This window comes from Gorilla gorilla, chromosome 11 (assembly GCF_029281585.2).
Source record: "Gorilla gorilla gorilla isolate KB3781 chromosome 11, NHGRI_mGorGor1-v2.1_pri, whole genome shotgun sequence".
Lineage (NCBI taxonomy): Eukaryota > Metazoa > Chordata > Mammalia > Primates > Hominidae > Gorilla > Gorilla gorilla.
In genome coordinates this window covers 117,075,426-117,094,107 of record NC_073235.2, presented here as the reverse complement: position 1 = coordinate 117,094,107, position 18,682 = coordinate 117,075,426, and the positions used below count along the sequence as shown (strand labels likewise).

Below are 18,682 nucleotides of genomic sequence, written 5' to 3'. Positions count from 1 at the left end.
ACTAGTCAAATTTATGGTCGGTTTCCAAATGTTTGAAATATTGCCGTGACATTCCAAACCATAATGTTTTCTTTAAACAGATGCTGTGCTAAATTATTTTTTTCATACCATAAAAACAAAAATCCATAAAGAGTGCTCATTAATTCACATGGAAAGGCCCGGGGCTGAAAGATAGGTCAAAGTAACACAATCTCAGGGAAAGAAAAACAGTCTGAAAATGTCATATTTTTCAGGAAGGCATTTGTATTGCTAGTTCTTGGAGCTGTGTAAAGGAAAGGGAAATAAATGCTTAATAATATTTTTAGAAACAATAAATTCCTATGTCAATCCCCCCAATTCTCACCAAATAAAAATTACTCTCATCTTTTTCCTCCTATTATGTGTCTTACATAGACTCTGTCCAGTCATTCATATCTTTCCTTAGTGTTTTTATTTTATTCAGGCTAAATCGATAGACTGTTCTTGGTACTGAACTAATTTTAATGTGAATAGATTACTGTTGGGTATAGTCATTGATAACCATTGAAAATCTTGTTTATGGTAATCACTGAGACAAGAAAATTTAAAACTCTCTTCTTTACACAATTAAATTCCTGGAAATATATGTTCTTAAACTTATTCTTAAAATTATATTGTCAAGAATAAAGACATGGTACCATTGTTTAGGGAGTAGATTACCCTGCACTTTATAATATTAAAATATTTATTTCCAAAGATAATTGTTTATTTTCATTGGTAAACAGTTTTACGGAAAAACTATGTACATATTGTTATCTTTCTTTGTTTTGTTTGCTCTTAAATAATATCAAAACAAATATTTCTATATTAGCTGAATGTTGAGTTATAAGGTTAGGTGTGATGGATTCCATCACATTCAAAAGTTTATATCTTTAATATAAAGTTTAAATCATATTTTAAAAGTTTTATAACTTTAATGCCTCATGCTTTTGGCAAGTTGTAATTCAGGAAGGCAGAAAAATCAATTTTAATATGAAAAACCAAAGTATTTGACAGCCAAGATAATAAGCATTTATGCAAACTGAAAATTACTTGCCCGCCAAAATAACAATTTATGAAGATTTAAGAAAATGTAGAAAATGTTATGACTGTTTATAAGTTAAAATTAGTTGCATCTACCTTGAATCCATAGGATATATTTTTAGCTTATTGTTGATTTTTAAAAATCTATGACATAGCAACTATATTTAAAATAGTTTATACTATAATGGGCATATTTATTATGGTAATAGTTAATAACCATATATAATGAGATAGACTTAAATCATGTGTTGGAAACTTAAGTTATTCCAGTTATACTGTCATAATAAACATTTATTTTTCCTCCATGTCTTCTATATATCATTCATCTATTTCTGTTTTCTGGGCTAGGCTTAGAATGAGAGCCAACAAAACCTGGGACTCAGTCTGTCTTCTCAATAAAATTATTGGTACCACTGGTGGTCATAGGTGTCTTCATTGGTTCTTGATATACTCTTCTTTGGCAATGATTATACTTTAGTTTTGGGCATATGTGACTAACTAGCGGCATTTAATAACAAAAAGATAACATCTCATAATGTTACATTACAATCAGTCCTTCCACTAATTTAAATTCAGATTCATTTCCCTTATTTAAGAAAAGAAAATTTGTTTGGGAGTACCAAGAGGGAACAGAAGTGGCCATTTCATAGTGCTTCATGATTTAAAAAATATCAGAAAACTTAACATACCTTGTGTACTTAGCATCTGTTTATCAGAAATACTAGTGGTTACTAATTAATTAACTGATTGAACAAGTGAAGTCTATTCATTATACACTTTTGTAAAAAGAGGATTTCATTTGGAGAAAAATTTCTACTCTGACATGGTTGAGAGAAATAGGATAATCTTGGGCGACATCAAATTAAGTGTAACTAGTTTGTAGTGGCTGATTTAACATATGACATAGACATTAACTCTGGGTATATTATGGGCTTTAGTGTAGGGTCGCTAGAAGGATGTGATAGATGCATGTGTAAAAACTGTTTTAAACGTATGCTTTACATGTTCTAATTCTATGAATATGCTGGATGTGTCTAGACAAGAAATTTTAACTATAACCATAATTGTGAGACAAAGCTAAAAGTAAGACAAAGCTAACCAGAGCCATGTGGGGAAGGCAAGAGCCTCAAGGACTTGTTTAGACAGTTGCTTCCAGGGGAAAAAAAGAAAAAAAAAAGTGCAGTCTTCAGTCCAAGACCTGTCAATCCAACTTTTAAAGATTGATTAGGTAGTTGAGTTTTTCTTCCTTTTATCCTTGGAGAAAATGAAAAATAATACTTTCTCTTCTACTTTAGACTCACCATTCATATATTTTATGACAGTTTGGTCTCACCTGAGCCTTTCTTCTCTGGGACAAATTATGCTAACTCTTTGTGTCTGTCCTCATAGGTCCTATTTTTCAACCACTAAATCCTCTTATTGTTCTTTCTTGTATCTTTTCCGGTTTCTTCAGTCCCTTTAAAATTTTAAAGTCTTAAATTTAATATATTTGCATATATTTATTTTTGATGAGTTAGAACTTCAGGAGCATTATTTCTTTCTGCTAAGTGAGAGAGTGGTCACCATGACAGGTAGATTGGAGAAAGGAGATAAGAAGAAAAAGAGGAGCGAGATGAGCAACTTAATATTCAAGTTAATGGATTTATATGATCAGAAATAGCAAAACCTGTATCTGGAAAATGTCACAAAGGTTTTTATTAAGTCCTTTGGAAGATACCAAAACACAAAAAAATTATTATCAGAAATAACCAGAGCAACTTAAAAAATCTTTTAAAAATATTTTTTATCTTTTATAAAAGGTAAAAGATATCTTTATGCTTATTTTTACTAATTACCCTTCTGTAAAGGAAAAGATTAGTAGGTGAGCTCCAAATTCAGAGCAAAAAATAATAGAGAAAGATGGCCATTGCCAACTCAAGAAAAGGCATAGGAATTCAGCATAAGAGTGAGTGAGCTTATCTTAATTAGGGGCTAGAACCACTTTTTCCAGCAGATATTAATGACAGAACATTTGTGGAATGTGGCCTAGTAAAGAATTATTTTTTCCTTTTTGGTAGTACATGGTCATAAGGCAAAGTGCGCTATTGGCTCTGTTGATGCGCTGTCTTGGGTTTATAGCATTGCATTGTCTTCTCTGCAGCATCATGTTGATTTTGGGTGATTAGGATATTATAGTTGGTTCAACCTCTCCATTCCATGAGGGACAAAAAGGAACCTATAATGTCGTAAATAAAACAAGTTGCTCTCTATAGCAGTTACTGTGAGAGCACAGTTCCACTGTAATAAAAACCTACAATAAAGGCCCTAAACTTTTTAATCTTTATTACTTCAATTTAAGTGCAATGCTAATTTTATTTAATATTTCTTGAATTTTATATTTAACTTTAAACCTAAGGTCTTATCTACATTCAAAACAAAATACCTGGCATTTACCCTACCCTATATCCTGGGTCATACACCACAAAATGGGGTGAACTGCTTCATTGGCTCTACAAAAGAGAGGAATGCAGTCACTACAAAAGGATGGTACTGTGTTCTTTCCAATATACTCCTTTTAAATCAACACGAAATAATAGGGATCACAACGAAGTCAGCTTACAACAGCTTTAATTCCCCAGATGGAAAGCTGCACAATAAACCCACTGCAGGTTTATTTTCACTTTAAGATGGGATAAAAATATACATCCGCCATGCCCATATTGAAAAGCCACAGGCAGATCTTAGAGGGCTCTTGCATTGAATGCTGTGCAGTAGTGAAATATTTGTATTTTGTGCTAACCCCTCTTCAAAAGCTAATGCAGTGTGGTCTTACCATTTTTGCAGACAGGACAACATTGTTCTGGTTCATAGACTGGGTTGACACACTCAGGAACTGCGCAGTCTGCTACAACACAGTGAACTTCATTGCTGGGCTCACAGCGACACCATTCACATGGAGAGGGCTAGGAACAAATCTAAAATTAGCCCCTTTTCTCCTATAACTTAATGCTTGCACATTCATATGCTGTCAGAAGACAAAACATCAGTGCTTATTATATTGGCTTTACTGTATTAATTCCATTTACCATGTCTGTGATCATTCTCTCTTGGTGGAAGGCAAGTTAGACACCCAAGTCACAGTGGATTACAACCTGCACTCAGGTTGCTGTGAACAAGAAAAGCACCCGTGTATGACTTTTCCTATATCTTATGTTCCTACTTTCCAGAGAAATATTTGCATAACTAATATGTCATCTCCTGGTTTGTTTTCCAGATGTACTGATTGCTCTGACCTCCTCTGGTAAACAGGCATTCTACTGGAACGTGTAAGATAATTTTTGCCATCTGTCATTTTCTTCTTCTTGAGAAAGGAGGAGAATTACTGAGAAACAAGAAAATGGTAAGTGGACATCTGTACCCTTTGTATGAACTCTTTTTCAAGCTAACTTAGACTCTAAATGGCATTTTTTTTCAATGTGAATATTAGAGAAGATTGCATTTGGGAACCAAACATCCAGGTACTGCCTCTTGAAATATGTAGTGAATACCTTTCATCTTGCCTGCTTGCTTTTATGAATGAACAAATCGACTGGCCTAAAAAGCCACTATTTAAGAGTCAAAAACTCTAAAAATGGAACTAAAAATGATAATTGAGAGAAAAAAATTAAACATCAGAAAAGAGAGTGTTTAGAATTTTCTATTTCCTTTCTAGAAACTGCCTATGGCACAAATAATCTAAAGCAGGGGCCACCCTCTGACTTTCTCATCCTTTGTAAGTTCTAGCTCTACTTTTCTCATGGAACAGCAGTTTAAAATTCTGGAATGAAAATTTGGTGGTGTCAGAAGTCATACAATGTCCACATTTCTCAAATCAAGCCATTTGTTCTTAGAAAGTTCTGCCTCCAATCTGAAGCCACAGATTCTTACCTGCAAACTATGCTAATTAAAGCCCTCTTCCCTTGTTTCAGTGATTACTGTCCAAAACCCTTGTCAGCTCTTATTTCTTCCCTGGATCTGACAATCTGTGTAATATCAGTGCTTCTCAACTCAGACAGTCTGTAGTGGAAACCCTTCAACTAATTATTTTAAAAATTCATTTTGTCTTTGCTTTTTGCTTGGAGAATGACAGCCTAACTTTAAATTACTTTGCTTTCAAATTTAGTATGAACAAAACAATTAGCCATGGGATCTGTGGTAAAGTATCGCTATTTGTTAACATGATCAATGGCATTTTTGAAGGGTACAGTTAAACTCTTTACCATGTGGTGAGTTGTGTTTAAAAATTTCAGAGAAATCTATTGCATTCTCAAGGGTGGAGATTTTTCTGACGCTTTTCTGCTAAATAATCTCAGCAAATTAAGAAAAAGATTAGAACCTACAGTACATTATTTAATGGAGAAAATTAGCAAATAAGAGATGGAAACTCTTGTTGCTCTTTTGCTCCTTATTTTGCAAACCTCATCGTGGTATCTAAAATTCCCAAGCAGACTTGTTGAACTTTCCCCTTTCCTTGGTTAATTACAAATAAGTATTTTCACATAGCCTTCTGAAATGCAGCAAAGACTTGGACTGTATTTACTGCCAGTATGGGAGAAAAAGGAAGCCACTAATATAATCCCTTCCCCACAGCTAGCATTGTTTATTCTTTCTGGTTCCCTTCTTGTTGAAGGAAGGGCTGGTTTGTGCAAATCTAGTGGACTGATTCAGGGAATAAAAATTCTGAAGAGAATCCTAAATTTTCAAATGCAAAATGTTTACTTCAAAATAACTATAGTCTTTAAGAAAGATTTGTTGAACTATTAGATTCCCAACACTGATGAGGAAGGCCATTCTAATTTAAACACTGGCATTGTGCTAAGCAATTTTCCTATATCTACTTAATTATTTTTTGTAATAATTCTATGAAGCAAGACTTGTTTTTATCTTCATCTCACAGATGAGGAAATGGGCTGAGAAAGGTTTAATAACTTTTCCAGGGCCTATGGTAGTAAGAGGCAAAGGCAGGATTTGATTTGAATCCAGTAGCCTAACTGCTATAATGGACTGCCACTTGGTAACAAGAATCACCATTCTGTGTACTGATGCTTCTGCTAAGAAAGAGAAGTCCATTAACTTGGGTGTTTGGTGCATGATGAGATTATTATGGAAACTTAGAGCTTTTTAACTTTCTACAAATGTGAGTTAGAAAACCGTAGTTGCCAAAGTTAGGTTGCCACAAGTGTTGCATTCTTGGAGACCTCGGCATCTTCAAGCTTTGGAACCTGGTAACTAGATGTGCAGGCATCTGGGAGAAGTGTTAACAGATAATAATCCAGTAAAGACCGATAAAGCATTGGAAACTGAGAAATATTCTGAGGAAGATCTAAGACCACAAGGCTTAGTGATAAGAGTATATCTGATTTTTTGAATAGGGTTTGAATAATGAAAAACATAAATGAGAAAAATAAAAACATCACATTAATCATTGGTGGCTTCTCACCCGGCCCTGAACTTGGCTTTATTTATGTACTGTACGCCATCCGTTTCTGACTCAGAATCCCTTATCATATGCATGTGATTTCCTCTTCTGTTTTCATTAAATTGTTTTTACAAATGGTCTGTCTCTATTTTAGTGCACTTTTTCTCATGTCAAGCCTCCTTGTGCCCCTCTGATCCCACTGTAAACACTCAATCAAATGTAACCCATTGACTTCAAGCTAGAACCCCTTTCCATCCTCTCCAGACTTGCCAAGCCTCTTTCCTTTCATCATCTTACAATTCCGGCACTATTGTTGTCCTCTTGCTCACCTTGACTTTCTCCATTGCCCCTGCCTGCCCCTGCATTTGTAAAAAGATACTGCTTGAACAGCAATAAGTTACTAGGAGTGTGCAGCGTGTTACTTTGACATTAAGTTCAAACTTTAAAAATCCTTCCCATTTACAGTGTAAAACTCACGGTACTTTGGATAAATCTTTATATCTTAAGTATTGAGCTGGTTACAGATTTCCTTTTATTGGGTTGTTCCATGTGAAAACTATAGATGAAACCTGAAAATGTCCCTGTAAAACCAAAGTTTAAAGAATAAAGCTATCCTTAGAGAAACAGAGAATACTGAAAGAAGTACCCAGAAAAATTATTTCTACTAGCATTTTTTAAAGAAGAACATGTAAAATTATGACTAGTACATGGCTTTTGCCAGCTAGAGATTTGTAAGTATGGTGATTGAATTATACCATCCTAAAATTTTATACAAGAAAACTCCTAAGAACCCTCACAGAACACTTTATTTCTGCGCACTCTTTAGAAAATAAAGTAACATTCACTCACTACTTTTTCATAAATTTTAGTTGAAATTAGGATTAGAGGTCAAATGTATTTGTTTATACATATATTTATGTATTTTATATCTATCTATCTATCTATCTATCTGTCTGTCTGTCTGTCTGTCTGTCTGTCTGTCTGTCTATCTATCTAGCTAGCTAGCTATCTATATATATATCAGGTGGTTTGAGCAGTTAATATATCTGTTTTAAATCTGTTATTTCTCCAGCTTAGTGTTTTTAAATAACTAATGTAGAACTCCATTTAAGCAATTTCTGCTATCTCTGAATACATACTTTTTTTTTTCTTCTTCTTCTTGAGATGGAGTCTTACTCTGTTGCCCAGACTGGAGTGCAGTGGCACAATCTTGGCTTACTGCAACCTCTGCCTCCTGGGTTTAAGTGATTCTCCTGCCTCAGCCTCCCAAATAGCTGGAATTACAGGTGCATGCCACCATGCCTGGCTAATTTTTGTACTTTTAGTAAAGACAGGGTCTCACCATGTTGGCCAGGCTGGTTTCTAACTCCTGATCTCAAATGATCCACCCACCTTGGCCTCCCAAAGTGCTAGGATTATAGGTGTGAGCCACTGTGCCTGGCCCTAAATACATACCTTGTATGGCAATTCCAAATGCTGTCCCAGCTGGCCCTAGATTAGAAAGGGGTTTCCTGCTATACACAGTATAGTTAATAGAGCAAAATGAGACTCTTTCATAAATATTGGTTTAGGCAACTAAAATCACAATTGTTATTAGAAGCTTCAGATAAAGAGTAGCTGTGAATGGTGAAACTGGTCATTATAAATCAACAAGTAAAATGAAAGAATGAAAAGCAACGAACCCATTTTCTTTTCCTGAAGTCTCATCATCTAGGTGTCAACTCAAATGCCACCTCCCCAGGGAGGTATTCCCTGATGACTCAGGCCTTCCAGCCCCTTCATCTTCTCTGTCCATCATGTCAACCATTCAGAGCTCTCATCAGTCTGTGAAACTATCTTATTGATTTGTTTACATTTTTTTGGTAAATTTGCTCCTGTCCTCATAGATTCTAATCTCCTTATAATATACTGTTCATTGTTGTATTCTCAGCACCTAGAAGACATCTTAGCACATGATGGATACTCAACAAATATTTGTTAACTAAAATGCATAATCATTTATGTATAATCTATGTTTTCTTATTTGCTAAACCATATCTCTGGGCGGCTTCATCTGTGTTCATTATGCATGAAAATGATTTTGAGTCAATGAGATGTTTGTATTTTATTTAAATATTATAATGGGCACTTTGGGGAAAAAGGTTTCCGACTGTGAGTCATGAAATAACTATTTGGGTTCCAACATTATGGCAATGTACATAAACTCACCCTCTAAAGGTAATTTTAAATTCATAATATTCATCATGCAGATCACAGGTAAGTCAATCTTCAAGCACTCCATTGACTAGGCTATCTAGCAGTAGATGATTACAGACTTTTATTGCACTAGAAAATACTCTGCTAACTAAATTTGGACAAGAGTACATGCAGAGGAATTGCTAAAGGGTCTGAGAAAAAGCTAGTCTCATTTTATAATGTGTATCAGTTTGAATGGTTGCTTATTAAGCACAACAATTTAGTATAATAGAAAATCTTTTTTTCAGAACAAGTCCTGATTTTAAACATGTCCATTTCCCAAAAGGATGGGATAGAGTACAAAGCCCAACAACACACATTTTGAATATTCTGAAAACAACACTGGTTTCTTAGAAAGTTCTCTGTGAATACTGTTGAAAGCTGAAGGGACGGATACGCAAATAGATGGGATATATTCTAAGAGCCAAGTTTATACCTACTAACCCTATAAATGGGTTTCCTTCTGATCAAGTGATATTAGGCTTCAGAGTCCAAGGGGTACTTCATTTCTTTCATAATAAGCAAAAATGATCAAAGAAAATCTTTGTTTACTTTTCAAAAAACTCCCATTAAACAACTATTTAAAATCTAATCTTTTCCACAAAGGAAAAAATACAGCTTTTAGAAGCACTCTTCTTTTGGAGATAATTTATGGCATAAATTTTATCACTTTAAGGAACAAATCTCATTACTTTCAAACTGTATGAAAAATTGGAAGACTCTATTTCAAAGTTGCTGATGCCTGTCAGGAATCTCACTGTTCACTTCATTAAAATATACATTAAATTACAAAGTGCAAAAGTATTTAGCATCCACTGCCACTCCCGTAGCCAGTAATTTGCATGCAACAGGTGTCACCTAATAATCAACTGATCCAATGGGTTTTAACCAAAATTCACAATCATCTAAAAGATGACCCATAGCATCACTGATTAAAATGCTCCTCAGTGTTCCTGGTCTTATGAGATTGTGATGACCTCTTCAGTGATCTGCTCTACTGAATGGAGCATATTTGGAACACTGAGGTTGTAACTCATCAAATTATGGACATCAAGCTGAAACTTCTTTAAGAATTTTAATACTGAGGAAGCAAATAAAAAAAAAACAGATGCACAGAGTTTTTAAAAATAACCATCTCAGTTACTCAGCAAATGTATATCATGGTATTATTATCTGCATTATGAGTTAAGTAGTAGCTGCTCTGGCTTTTTCTGGTGGAGTTTGTATTTTGATAATGCATTCTGGAGTATATTTTTTCAGCATGTCTATCAAAAAACATTTCATTTTTGTTGAAAACATAAGCATTTTAGTGAAATGATTGTGGAATGCACATAGCTTTGCCCATGTAGATATAATAAACTAGGTAGGTAATAAACTACAATTCAGAAATATGATGTCTAATTTTAAAAAATTCAGCATATTCATTAAACATACATTGTATACAAAGTAGTATATATAAGGTATATCGAGATGAACTATATATCTCTCCTACTCCAATAAATGCAATCTAGAAGAAGAGTTGAAATATTTGTAAACACATATTTTGATGTTTTTAAAAAACAAATACCTTTTCTGTAAGAATAACTGGCAGTACTATTATAATAGAAAACCTAGCCACTGGATTTAATCTTTGTATTTTTATTTGCATGCACTCTGAGCTAAAGTAAAATATTAGAAGATTGGAAAACAACTGATGAAGTACCCAATTGTAATTATTAATTATCAAGTAAAAAAAAGTTTGCTCATTCTTGAAATTGTCATTGTTGCTACACAACAGTGACATTTTATCAATGTTCTATTTTTTTTTCCTAAAATTATTTTCTTCCTGGCCAGGCACGGCTCACGCTTGTAATCCCAGCAATTTGGGAGGCCGAGGCAGGTGGAGCACACGAGGTCAGGATTTTGAGACTAGCCTGGCCAACATGGTAAAACCCCACCTATACTAAGAATACAAAAATTAGCCAGGTGTGGTGGCAGGTGCCTGTAGTCCCAGCTACTCGGAAGGCTGAGGCAGTAGAATTGCTTGAACCCAGGAGGTGGAGGTTGCAGTGAGCCAAGATTGCGCCATTGCACTCCAGCCTGGACAACAGAGCAAGACTCCATTTCAAAAGAAAAATAATAATAAAAAATAAAATAAAAAATTTTTTGTAAAGTTTTAAAAATATACTTTAGTATATATTTAAGGGCAGGTAACCCTATAATTTTATTCTGCCTATACCAACAAACTGATGGTGTGAAGAACCGATATTTTTCCTCAACATTTTCAAGGAGTCTCATGACAATAAAATGCAGCTTTTTCCAAAATATGAAGAAAACATATAAATGTAAATTTTAAAAAAATAGGTAAGGAGAATGTAAGCAATAATATCTGTTTATTTGCAATCAAAGATGTATTTTTTTTAAAGTAGGCACAGTATGCTTATCAAGGAAATATCAGGGTATATTTAAGAGAGGAAAAAGATAATTTAGCTGCCTTTATGATAATCAAAGGAGGGCCCAGACATATAGACAAAAACTTGAGGATTTAATATAAAATCGAGGTTTTGATGAAGTATCACACCTATACTTGTGAAATACTCAGGAAAAGCAGCCGTCCTTAGTCCTTCACTGACAAGCTGGATTGACAGTTGGCTTTGGTATAAAAAACATCCTTGACAAAGCAACTGAGTACTGTAAGCAGAACCCATATATTTTCATGCTGAAGGTGCTACATTTATCGCCCGTTTATGCAACAGGAAAAAAGTGAGCAACTGTATAACTTCAAAACTTTTCTGTTGACACTGGAAAGGAGAGATTGTTGATATCAGACAAAGAATCAGTCATCTACAACAGCAATAAAGCAAGGTCACATATGGTTGGGGAAGAGTACATCACTAGGAGAATTCTACAGCCTGAAAGAATCATAGGAGATGAATATGACCTGGCCTATTCTGCAGAAAACATTGAAAGGAAGTGATAACAGAAAAGAGAAAGAGCCATAACTCAGCCTGCTAAACGTGTGTGGATGACACTGAATTTAAGACCTTTTAGGGTCTAAGGGATGGGAGTTATCACCCTGGAACAACCAAACCCATTTGTATTGGAAGTGCCAATCAGATTATTTCTCAGGAACTCCTTTTTTTTTTTTTTTTGCCACTGTCTGTGTGCAAAGATTTTCTAAAAATGGAAATTTTTTCTTCATTTTATATTTGCTGATGTCATACTTTGACAGGTTATGAAGAAAGAATAATTAAAATATAATAATAACAAGTGATTTATCACTGCTGGTATTAAAATATATTTCTAAAGTCCAAACAGTAATTTCCTACTGAATTTGATAGTTCATTATTTGATGCTTAGTTCATAGCTTATCTCATTCCACAAAAATATATTGAGATGGCTTATGGGCAGTAACATGAAAGCATATTTTAATTTAAAAAATCTTGACTGAGTACTTTCTTGATAAACCTCTCTACTTTAGTGTATAACTTTGGGACAAGGTATGGCAGAAGCAGTGATAATTTTGTAGCCATGTATAAAAATTGTTAGTGCTATCACCCAGTGGAACTTGGCTATATGATAATATGAAATAAGCACATTTGCAGCTGAAATCCTGGCATGAAATGTAGCTTGCTGTTCTACCTTGGACAGGTTACTTAAACCTCTTGAGCCTGGGTTTTTCGCTTGTAAGATGGAGCTAATAATAAAATATTAAGAGTGCTCTAATTTTCTCATTGGATTGTTTTGAGACTAAACTATATAATATGTGAAAGCACATGTAAACGATGTGGCATTGATTACATGGCTATGATTGCCATCATAGCTTTCAACTTCATCAGAGTTTCCTTCCCCACTCTTCGTCCATTTGCAATGGCTGTGTATTCCTCAAGGGAGCATATTAGTTATAACTTATTTTTATTAAATTATGGCATAATGATATTCATTATGAATTATTTGAAATGTTGAATTTGTAAAACATACAGTCAGCCCTTCATATCCGTGGGTTTCATATCCATGGATTCAACCCACTGTGAATCAAAAATACTGTATTGGAAAGGAAATGGATGGTTTTCTGTACTAAACATTTACAGACTATTTTTCTTACCATTATTACTAAACAATACAGTATAATGAACTATTACACAGCATTTACATTGTATTTGAAATTATAAGTAATCTAGAAATAGTTTAAAGTGTATGGGACAATGTGCATAGGCTATATGCAAATACTAATCCATTTTATGTAAGAAATTTGTATCTTACAGTTTTACAGAGTATTTGCAGATTTTGGTATTGGAGAGGATTTGGAACCAATCCTCTGTGTGTGTATACCTAGGGACAATTGTACATCTTTCAGAGTTTTGAAAGCAATCTGTGTTACATCTCTAAAACACAACAATGTTTGCACTCAAATTGTAGTTCGATTGAGAATGGCATTGGACAGTATTTTTAGATAGTTAATTAGATTCTTATTTACAGAGATGAAACTTCAATCTTTAATCAGATTCTTGCCAAAAACAGATTTTTAACAGGGTAACTTTAGCTCACAGTTTTGGAGTCTTGATTTAAGTATCTTTTAGTTTCAGTGTGAATGTCCTAGAGTCTCATTAACAAAAGAAAAATTCTCTGATTCTCCTTTTTGTCTCTAATGAAGCTTTCTACATCTCAGCAGTCAAAGGTTTGCAATTTTAGCAGGATTTTATTTTTAATGTTGGGGGAAAATTAAAGTTACACTGAACAATTTTGTTTTTTCCTCTGTCATACATAGGAGAGAGCAGTAAAGCTAACGTGTGAAAATAAGTGAAGTATTAGAGAGTGTGCATTTCTAAGACTGCAAGAATCATTAACAAGTTTTGCATTTTCTTTTTTAAAAATTTATATTTCACTGATTTAGAATTTTGTTTTTAATCTCTAAATTGGCAAAAATAATCCTGGCCAATCCTCACTGCATTCAGAATGCAGTTTGTTTTTTAAACGGATAGGAATGTGCCTTAGAAGCATACTTCTTTTGACAGTGGGAGCTTTTTAAAATGAAACCAGTCAAGCCCTATAAAGCAGGAAAAGAATTTTCCTCATGTTAGCAATGTGCCACATTTCTGTGAAAAAGAGGTGACTAAACATGAAATAGACTTACAATTGAACACATTCAACACTGTAGGAAATATATACACCCAAAATGAAAACTACACTATCTCTACCACATTACTTGCATAATGTTCATAGTGAATTAATCAAAGCTGGTAAGATATGAGAGAAAACCCTAGAGTTAGAGTTAGGAGACCTTTTTTGATTTGCCAAGTTTGATAATTTCCATTTATATGACAAGGACAAAAGCACAAATTTCTCTGAATCTTGGTTTTCTTATTTGTGAAATGGGAGTGAAAATATTTTAGGATTCAATAATTTAATAAGGAAATGGATGTGCAAGATACTTAATGAAATTGCCAACTATTACTGGTATTTGTTTTAGGCACAAATCTAGTTTTGTTGCTTCTTTGATCTAAGCCCTTTGGTGGCTGTCTACTCAGTTCAGACTTTGACCCAAGCTCCTTGGCCTAGCATTCATGCTGTGAATTGGTCCCATGCTCCCGCCTCACTCTTATTTCTAACTCTGTATACCCTATGCTCTTGTCACTCGGCTTGACACCATTTCTCTGAATAAGCTTTCCCTTTATGTTTGCAAACTTTCCAATTTTGTCTAAACTGCTTTTAATGCATTGCAACCCCCACTCTTAGCATATCTTCCTTTAGTTCTTCAGACTGAATTTTTTTTTTTTTTTTTTTTTTTTTTTTTGAGACGAAGCCGCCCTCTATCACCCAGGCTGGTGTGCAATGGCCAGAACTCGGCTCACTGAAACTTCCACCTCCTGGGTTCAAGCGATTCTCCTGCCTCAGCCTCCCAAGTAGCTGGGACTATGGGCACCCACCATCATGCCAGGCTAATCTTTGTATTTTTAGTAGAGATGGGGTTTCACCATGTTGGCCAGGCTGGTCTTGAACTCCTGACCTCAGGTGATCTGCCCGCCTCAGCCTCCCAAAGTGCTGGTTTTACAGGGGTGAGCCACCGTGCCCGGTCTGAATTCTTTCTTCATCTGAGTTCCTAGAGCAGTCACCATAAGCTACTTGTCATCATTGGTACCTGTATTATTCCTTTAGATAGACTAGGCGCACCTTGAGGGTCAGATTTCTGTCTTCTATATTTTGGTATAGCCCACAAGATCTACCGCTTCTCTATATGAAAAGGATATTTATTTAATCGGATCAAACTATGGATTGTGTATGTAAGCTGATTTTACAAACGCAATAATGGACTGAATACCTAAGTAAGCAGAAATAATGTATACATGTTTTCACTTAATATAATCCTAAATATATCTATTATATTAAATTAAAGATAACTTTTTGACTTATCAAAAGAGAACACATTGGATATAAAAAGATAAAAAAAAATCTTTATCTGTTTTATTTGAGAATTTTCAGTAAATGGAAAATTATTAAGTTATGATACATCAGTGCAAAGAGCAAAGCTGTGCTCTTTTGAGTCAGGAATGCAGAGAAATAGGATTGAACATGCCTGCTGTTAAGTATGTATACATTTAAAATAGGCAAATCTACAGGCTTTTTGAAATTTACCTGTGTGAAAAGAGATCCCTGAGACCACGCACTGATTAAAGAGAACTGATATCCAGCAGTACCCAAACGGCTGTAACCTTCAAGAGTGCAAGTTAGAAGGATTTGGTGACAGCACAGTTTGAGAGAAGTAGAAAGGTAAGAATATCTGATTCCAGATTAGGCAAGGATCAGCAAACCTTTTCTATAGAAGGCCAAATAGTAAATATTTTAGATTTTGTGGGTCATACAGTGCCTGGAATATTCTAAAAGCAACCATAGACAATATGTAAGTGAATGAGCATGGCTGTGTTTTAATAAAGCTTTATTAATAAAATGGATTGTGAACTGGATCTGGCTCATGGAGCATAGTGTGTTGACCTTTGTCTTAGAGAATCCATTACTTTTAGTTGATATTACCACTATTTTTTGAAAAGTCATTTTTCAATTAAATTGTCTTTTGTAACACAAATTAATAAATTTCCATAAATAATCGCATTAAATACTATTTTGGGAACTTTACAAAGAACAAAATATTAAAAGATAAGCTGAGAAAAAATAGATTTTCATCATTAACTGCTCATAAAAGTCAAAGGAATTAGCCTATCTTGAATCATTAGCAAAATATTTCTTAAACTGTGTTTCATTGAACTTTTGTGAACTTTAAGATGTTAATAAATGTTCTGAGAAAAAAAAGTGTTCTACTGTCACATAAATTTGTGAAATTCTGGATGAAATAGTTTAGTATTAATAGTAATCGTAGTAAAAATGTCAGGTAGCTTTTATAAATCACGTGGTGCATGCCAAGTACTGTCTACTATTATCTCTCTTTTATAGATGTGTACATAGAAAAAGAGGTGAAGTAATGTGTACCTAGGTCAGTTGGCTGGTAAGTGGTAGGGCCGGCTTTAAAATCCAATTTTCACCACACTTTTGAGCTCTCAGCTGTTGAACTATACATACTAACTCTCAAGCAAACCTACCTTCCAATATGCTCAAGTAGTCTCAGTATACTAACGTGTACTGCTCATTTCCAAGAGAGGTTAAAGGATGCATCGTTTCTCAAATTTATTTGACCATGAAAAATAACTGAAATCCTTATGAACAATGACACAGGATGCTAGTATTCCTTAGAAAACAATCTAGAAAAGGCTGAATTATAGCAGTGATTCCCAAACCCTACTGAGAATTATAATAATCTGAGAAACTTTAGAATAACATAGATTTAAATGATGTAAATTGGAATTTAAGATGGAAAGGTCAAGGAATCTGAATTTTTGCAACAGTCCTTCCTTAGGTGATATTGATCATCAGCCAGTTTAGAGATTTTTGTTGTTGTTGTTGTTCTAATGCCACAGAATTAGGGATTTTTGCATATACCATCTATTTTGCATACTCCATTCCTGCCATCTAGTGAGAGGTGAGAGTTTGCTAAGTGAAAAAAAAAAATGGGTCCTCATTTTCTAAAACCATCAAAATACATGAGAAAGCACAGCTAATTTTGCTCCTTTGTTACATCCAAGTATAAAGTAGTCTCAGTGAAAATAAATAGGTAATGTTTAATGTAATATATTTTAATTTTATTTTGGCCTATATTGTTTGGTTTAATTACATAATTTTTCTGTTTTAGACAATGGGCCTCATTTTTATTACAGCCTTTGGAAACTTAGGCTAGTTTCACAAATTGTACTCAATCTGTATCAAAGACTGATTTTTGATGTGCCAATATTTTATTGTTCTTGTCTACTTGTAACTCTGTGTTGTCATGGTGATAGGTCCTGATATCACATTTCTATAGACAATTGGCTGAGATAAATCATTGAATCCAACATATTTATTGGAAAAGAAGATGCAAATGAGCTGGTATTTTTCTGTTAAACCTGAAGGTAGTAAAATATAGAAAAAAGATCACAGGAAAGTGACATATTAATACTGCTTTTGCAAATAATGAGCTGTGCCATTATTTGGCACAATGGAAGTGTGTTATCACTAAGTTTCTGTTAGTCTTTCTTTTATCACCTCTAAAATAAGGGAGTTAGATAAAATAATTTCAAAGTTCTGTTTTAGATCTAAAATTCTATGGTCAGCGCTCAAAAGTAGAAAGGACCTAGACTATAAAAAAGAAACCATGATGCCTGCCTTTTCACAAACAGAAAAATTTATATAAATGCAGATACTAGAAATAAAATCCCAAACCAAGATGTAACAATGGTAGTGAAAGGTAAATACTAAAACAAAAATTATTTCAAAATCCCAACCCAATAATGTTTAATTAAAAAAACCTTCTGAGCTTTGGTAATTGTTACAAATTGATATGTGATATTGTAATCTTCAAATCTTCAATACTATTTATTCTTCATAAGATATATATGGTCTCATTATTGTATCAATTCTATAGCCAGAATAAACGTATATCGAGTTTTGTTCATGGTTATGTGACATAATGGGAAAATTAAGAGTTGTGTTCAGTGCATGTTTATACCCTGTAGACAACTTTATACAGCCATAGAATAATGTCATCTGAAAACTTTTTCAGGAGCTGAATGATCTTTCTTGTCACTTTAGTACTTTATTCACTCTTTCCATGATGTCATTAAATCTTTGCAAAGATGGCTTTATTGTGATATACTCTACAGCAGGCTAGAGGCAAGGAAATCAACAATGGAAGTGTGTTAGACTGAAATTACTGATGCTAATCAGTAGTGATGATAAAACCCAAAGTACAGACTCTAAAATAAGCCAGTTCCCAATTAATAATGCCTATTGTTTGAGAAAGCAAAGACATTGATCACTTCAACTCTCCTCTTAGTTATTTGTTTCAAATGCTTCCCTAAAAGACAACTAAAAAATACACCGATAGGTTTTTCTTGTGCTTTCCTTCATAAAACACAGTGCCTGATGTATAAATCAAGATGCAGGATAACAAAACAAAGTGAAAATATGTTCATGGGGATTAAGAAGAAGGAACAAAAGATTTAATATCTTAAAACAAGATTTTCTTAAAGTAAGAACACTCTTGCTCCTTCCAGTTTAACACACACACACACACACACACGCACACAAATTAATGCATGTATGGAGCAATTAAAATCTAGATTATATAGATTATAAATTAATCTGCAAAATTTGCCAAAGATATGTAGGCCTGTGTTATGAAATAAGATGTAGGAAATAGAAAAAAATTATGCTTGTTAATATCACCCGATTAACCAATTCTGTCTTTTGGTGAGGAGAAACAATTAAAAATAGGCAATTTTTTTTAACGTATCCAAAACCTTGTACAGTTGGAGTTAAAATCTGGAAGGGAGACTACCAGGTCATTCTTTTTTTCAGCTTCATCTTCTCTCAATGTGGGTGAGTCAGTAAGGAATGGGCAATCAT

At 34.0% G+C, this 18,682-nt stretch overlaps 1 protein-coding gene across 1 annotated transcript in view; it reads right to left on the bottom strand.

Annotated features, from left to right (window-relative positions):
- VWC2L (von Willebrand factor C domain containing 2 like) overlaps positions 1-18,682 on the bottom strand; it is a 167,891-nt gene that overhangs the window by 138,596 nt on the left and 10,613 nt on the right. The window contains exon 3 of the mRNA XM_004033162.4: positions 3,854-3,983. Within this exon, the coding sequence (XP_004033210.1) occupies positions 3,854-3,983 (130 nt within the window). The remainder of the gene's footprint in view (positions 1-3,853; positions 3,984-18,682) is intronic.